Genomic DNA, 6974 nt, shown 5'->3' on the forward strand with positions numbered 1-6974 from the left:
ATTGTAGCAGAGAATAATCCATGATTCAAAATATATATTTGCATACTCTCTATTTTAATCAAATACGAATTTTCTTATATAATAAAGTTGTAATTTTCTCATATAATTAAGCTGTAATTTTCTTATATAATTAATATGTTGTTTTCTTATTATTATTAAATTGTTCGACTGAATATTTATAATACTTAATCATTTATAATAATCATTTTATACTTAATTTATAAATGACATTTTTCATAAACAACATTAATAAGTATGTGTAGTCAAGTATTATTAAATTATCATTTTTCCAACTTACTAACATAAAAACAAAAAACTTTGAAATCTAATAATAAGAAAACAAGATTTGAGCAACAATTTGTTTTCTTGGAATATACATATTCTATGTACAATATATATAAATTTACAAAAATTATAGGAAAATTAAAGAAATAGAAGAGTACTTAACATTTACTGATATTTTGCAATTTCAATGTATAACAAATATTCAAATATTATATCGTGTCAATCTGTCTTACATTTTCAGATTCGAAAAAGGAGAAAGCTATTAGGAGTTCAATCAAATCAGACATTCAACGTAAACTAGATTCAAATGACTTATTGATATTTGATGGTAGCAATTATATCAAGGGATATCGATATGAAATCTATTGCACGACCAAATTGTATAAAACCCCTCAGTGCACGCTGTATTGTAACTTGCCAATCGAACAAGCTTTGCTATGGAACAATAAAAGACTTGATTCAGATCGATACGACAGAGAAATTTTTGATTCACTTATAACCAGGTAATGGCATAATGATAATAATAAGAAACTAGTTTAAACTTCTAATATCCAGACATTGAATACAACAGATATGAAATACCAGAGACTACAAACCGATGGGATTGTCCACTTTTCACAATCATGCCCGAGGACATTCTAATGTGTGATGAGATTTATTGCTATCTCTACAAAGGGAAATTACCAAAACCAAATCTGAGTACCCAAATTGTTGGAATCTTTTTTTCATCTTCCTTTTTTATAATATTTCTCACCAATACTCATAGATATTTATTCTTTCAGCCACCATTAGCTTCCACAAATTATCTATACGAATTGGATAATATAACGAAAGATGTGACAAATGTAAGTTTTGTATATGTGTGAGTGTTTAACATATGCACACGCACGCGTACACATGCGTGCGTGTGCATATGTATAATTAGGAATACATCGGATAATGTCGAATAGCCGAATATTATCTTTTATAACTTTATCCAGACAGATAGTAGGATTATTTTAACACCATTGCTTACGATACTGAAAACTCCTTTATTGTTGCGCGTGCGAAAAAAAGCCATGTTCAGCAGCATTGAACACTAATTACATCCAGAAATACTAATTTTTATAATGAAAAAATTTAAATATTAAATTTTTATTTTTAATAATTATTTAACAATAATTACCAAGAAAGTTGATAAAAATATTGTTTCTATCAAAGTAAATAATTCTTATAATACAAAGTACAAGGTGCATTCCGATATTCACTGCAAGTGCTGAAACTATACAGTTATGTTCGCTGTAGATTTTCAGCACTAGCAGTGAATATCGGAACGCACCCACAATTTGATGCCTCATCCATCCAAACATAGGTCATTAGAATCCATCCGTTTTTTCATCTATTTAGAATGGTTCAAAAAAATCTCTAAAAATTTACCAACATACTTTCAACTTTCTAGGATATTGAAACTTTATTTTGGAAAATAATAAAATATAGTATAATTTATAATTACCGAAAGACTTAAAGAAACTTGCATGAACAAGAATCACTCTCGGTCACTCTCGGTCACTACGCCGTTAAAAATTTCATGAAATTTAATGGATGTATTATACTTTTAAGTTACATAATTTGAACTTAATTTCATGACATTATACTAAATTTAATGAACTTATTTTTCATGAAAATTTATGAAATTTTAATTACACGTTCCTTACATTTAATTAATTACACTTAATTTTCAATTAAATTATTCATTTCTTTTAATTTCGTTCATAACCACAAACTTTTTCGTGTAAAAAAAGTATTTCTAAGGATGTTGTCTTCCATGACAGTTGGGATTTTGGAAAACGGAATCTCGGAAATGTATTAGAGTGAGAATCAGATTATTGAGGTTCATTGTTCGTCTACATATACATTAAATACAAGATCATAGAAATTGAATCGCTATATATAAAAAAAATTCATTATTAATAAATAATTATTCGATATAAGTATTCATTTTTCCAACATATAAATGTATACCATTTATTTATTGGGTGCTTGTCATAAAATCATAAAATTGCGTGTTCGAAATTTTTGACCGAGTTCCCCATGGACTAATATTTTTGAAATTGTGAAAAACTAGAAAATTTATTAATTTTAAATATTTTATGAAAAAAAAAATTATACAATATAGTAAAAGAATTTGCAAGAAAATAAAATTTCGATATATTTTTTATTACAGAAGATAATGAAAGAATTTTTTAAATTAAAAGACAGTTTGACGTTAAAATAATTCTATTTTCCGAAAAAGTCGCTCCATGAACAATCCAGCCGCAAAAATTTCGGACCAACAAATATGCAATTTTATCCTCAACGATAAATGGTTATATTTATATGTTGGAAAAATGAATAGTTATCAATTATTTATTATAGTTAACAATGAATAGTTAACAATTTATTAATAACAAGTTTCTATACATATAAAAATTCAATTTTGATAATCTTATATTTAACATATATGTGCAGACAAACAGTAAGCTAGTAAAAACCCCATATAGACAAGCGCTTTAATACAGAGCGCTGATTGGTAAAAAGTTGTGAGGGTAAAATTTACTTCTATCACTCATTTTTCACCAAGTGTTCGATGTCAAAGTGCTGTTGCCCATATGAGGATCCGGGCTATGCATTCCAATAATTCTGATTTCCACTCTATTATATTACTTTTAGGAAATTCTGTTTTCCGAAATTCCGACATGGAAATTAAGACAGCATTCTAACAGTGTAATGATTCGAATATTGGAACATTTTTTGCTGGATAATATTCGGTTTATCCAAAAATAGGGAGATTTTGCAATACCGTGATAAGGTTTAGATTATCTTCTTCTTAACAACTAATTAAAAGGATAACATGAACACTTTAGCGTTCACTATATCTGAATTCACGTTATCGTAAAAATTCTCTATTATTTAATGAAAAGTCAAAATTGCACATGACTTTAGACTAAATAATAATCCACTAAATAATAAGATTTTAGCGTTTAACGTATAGCGTCTGAGTATAAATATGGCATTGCAAAAATTCCCTAGAGTTTGGCTAGATTATTCAGTATCCGGCTATATATCCGTTTATCCGATATCCAGCTATCCGATAAAATTATTATCTGGGAGTTGATTGTATAATATATCTTGAAATGAAATGAAAATTACAAAAAGTGAACAGATTCACTCGAATATTCATAATTTAATTAATATTTAGTGAATTTGCTTACTTTTGTAACTTTTATCTCATCAAAATACACAATCGATTTCTTGGCTTTTTATCATAGTGAAATAAAAAAAGTGAGCTTAGTATCTCTATGCATTTGAGGAGGTAATCCTCATAAAACTTATAGTATTTGGAACCGGAATAGTCTATCCAAGCAATGACACAGTATAAGTACATACAAGGTACGATGCTGCAAACGCTTTGAAGCATTTTTTTTAATTGGTTAATTTATAAAATTCTTTCTTCTAATTGATCCATCAAACGCTTCAAAGCATTTGTAGTGAGATTTTGACCACAGCCACAGTATGGATACTGAACTTTTTGTGGCCAATTTTTAGTGCGCATGCGTCGATTTCTAACCAGGAATGTGACTGCCTTCAGCAAGTTGATGCAGATTAGATTAGCTGGATCTCCTTCCCATAAAATATAATTAACCCTTTCATCTACAATATTGTGTGAGACTCGTGATAAGGAAATCGAGTTAAACATGAATATCACGGGTGAGTCGTGGTACGTCGTACAAAGCTTAATTTTTTTTTAATTTGTAAGAGGAAAATATGACAAAGGGTTAATAAAATTAAGTTTTACTAAAAAATTAAATCAAATTTTTTCGGACGTTATTGTGTAGACTGTTATATTTGTATACGATAAAGTATTCTCGTAATAAAATATGCGTGCGCGTATATTATTAAATTACAACTTCACATTTAATTACAATTTTCATGTAGTATTTAATCAATTATTATTTTTAATTTATTTATTACTGTTTAATATTGTTATTATTATTATTATTATTATTATTAATGTGAATAATATTTTTGTATAAGGAGTTCCTTAACATTATATTATTATATAAGCCTGATTTAAAAATATACTCGCTATAAAGAATTTTCATAACACAGTCGAATTATCTTTTTTTTTTCTTTCTTAGAAAAATCATTTTGTAACTTTATAAAAACTCAAATTTAACGACTTTCCAATCCACAACATGGCGGCGAGTCATATGACCTGGGACCCATTACATCAAAGTGCCGACGCTCAATATCCATACTGTATATCAATGCTTGCAAAGATTTGCACATTTCGGGCCGATTTTGGCGCGCTACCGCTTGAGGCTCGGCGGCCGAGCACTCATGTGACCCTCCAACTTAGGAACGTAGCTTAAATATGCGGAAGTCGTACCTTACGTTATTAAAGAATATTTTTCTTGCAAAATAATTTTTATTTCCTTAAAAAATCAAATACTAAATTCTCTAAAACATTTGTCATAATAGTTGTTGCCTACTAGAAAATAATTTTAATTAAAATGATAAAATTATATTTGCTTATAGAAGAAAATAGTTATTGCTATATAGAAATTTTTTCGTTACTTAAGATTTTATAAGGCTTCATATGAAAAACACGGAATTTTCAGATTCACGTATTTCCTGATTTCAATGTTTACAAGTCTGTTATAGAAATTTCTCGATAAATCTCGATAAATTTACAATTATTAAATGGTTAAAACAATTATTAAATAGTTTCTGATAGGCAAGAATTATTATGACAAAATGTATTAGTTATTCTAGAAATTTCTCGATGTAAATTCATAACAATTATTAAATAGTTTCTAGTAGGCAAGAATTATTATGACAAAATGTTTTAGAAAATTTTAGTATTTGACTTTTTTAAGGAAATAAAAATTATTTTGTAAGAAAAATATTCTTTAATAATGTAAGGTATGACTCCGCACGTTTAAGCTACAGAAACGCTCTTGAGTCAAAGTTACATGAACGCCCGGCTTGGCCGCCGAGTTTCGAGCGGTAGTGGGGATAGCGTGCTGAAATCGGCCCAAAATATGCAATCTTTACGAGCACTGTTGTATGTACTTATACTGTGGCAATGAATGGAAGATGTAAGCAACATCTGAGAGACAAAAAATATATTTCTGTCCTGCTCAATAACTTCTTTCTGTGCCAAAAGAGGATAGAAGAGGATAGAAAGATATTTCTGTCCTTTAGATGTTACTCATAATTCGACATCTGTATTTCTCTTCCAGTTACTATAAATTCAATGGGATAGTTCTCATTTATAAAAGGACGCATTTATTTGACCTGTAACATTCTCTTTCGTTTCGCGCATGCATCATTCCAAGAGAGGGGATCGAAAGCGGCAACGAAGAATTGAAATATAATAGTACGAAATACGACGCGTGGATAATAAAAAGAGTGATTGTTTAGTGTCACTTACTAAGAAGAAAAAACAAGGAGATAAAGATACATATTCTTGTTATTTTGTTGTCTTGATTTTTTTCGATCCCTTAGAGTAGCGACGTATGCACGAAATGAGAGAGAACATTACAAGCCAAATTAGAGACCCTCTAATCAGAGGTGCAACACAAGACAATTTGAGGCTTTGAGTCGATTTTTATTTTTATTTGTATGCAAGTAGTAGTTTTTAGAGAGTAAAAGAGTTCCACACAATAAAAGGAACAGAGAAAGGAGAATAAGAATTTCAACCTATCAGAAATCATGTATTGTGGAATATACAGTTCTGATAAGTTGAAATTCTTGTTCTCTGTTCCTCTTATTGCGGAATCCCTCACAGGGAGAGTAGCCATAGTAGGGGTATGCCGTTTAAGTTAGATGACTACAAAAGTCGCAGTACGCTTGTCACTTTGTGCTGCAATTTCTTCCTCAATTTTACAATTGGTAAGATCTTTGTAAGTGATACATATTATTAATCTTGGAAATATATACCTTCTTCTATTGTATATATATGTATATATTGTATATACATGAAATAAAACTATGAATTTTTATATTTCAGATATCTGAACAGGATTTGTGCATATTATGAAATGCCTGTCAGGTGCAGTGTTCCAAGATGCAAATTCTAATAAAGAAGAATATTGCTACACAACATTTACCTAAGATTTTAAACTGAAACAAAAATGGAATGACTGCCAGAATTTCTGATTAGAAACCTTCAAAATCAGCTATACTGTGTGAGATCAATACTGAAGCGTGCATACAAATGTTTTATAATATATCTCCCGTAAATACCAACAAAAATAACATCAATGTTATAATTTCTCACTCAATATCAATATATTAAATTCAGTAAAGCGAGTGTAACAGTTGCATAAGCGTTACATATCTAATTTCTGATGAATGAAAATGAATCTAAAAAATAAAAGATACACATTAGAGAAAAATATCTGTCCTACCAATTATCATAACATAACATCACAATATGTTAGAATTTTTCACGCAACTACGTAATCATTTCATATACTCGCATTTTCATCAATCCATTTTTGTCTCAACTTCGGATCTTGGGCAAATGTTATGCAGCAATATCCTTTTTTATTTGAGTTGTGCATCTGGAAGCATTTTAGCAGGCATTTTATAATATGCAAAAAAATCCTGATCTGAAATGTAAAAATTCGTAGTTTTATTTCATATATATATATATATATATA

The 6974-nt window shown here is 29.0% G+C and overlaps 1 protein-coding gene across 2 annotated transcripts in view; it reads left to right on the plus strand.

The window, feature by feature from the left end:
• LOC108694098 (protein KTI12 homolog) overlaps positions 1 to 6974 on the plus strand; it is a 10207-nt gene that overhangs the window by 999 nt on the left and 2234 nt on the right. For both annotated transcript variants that reach the window (XM_018203391.1, XM_018203392.1), the window contains exons 2-4: positions 527 to 788; positions 857 to 995; positions 1068 to 1130. In XM_018203391.1, the coding sequence (XP_018058880.1) occupies positions 527 to 788; positions 857 to 995; positions 1068 to 1130 (464 nt within the window). The remainder of the gene's footprint in view (positions 1 to 526; positions 789 to 856; positions 996 to 1067; positions 1131 to 6974) is intronic.

The sequence above is a fragment of the Atta colombica genome, unplaced genomic scaffold, assembly GCF_001594045.1.
Source record: "Atta colombica isolate Treedump-2 unplaced genomic scaffold, Acol1.0 scaffold114, whole genome shotgun sequence".
NCBI lineage: Eukaryota > Metazoa > Arthropoda > Insecta > Hymenoptera > Formicidae > Atta > Atta colombica.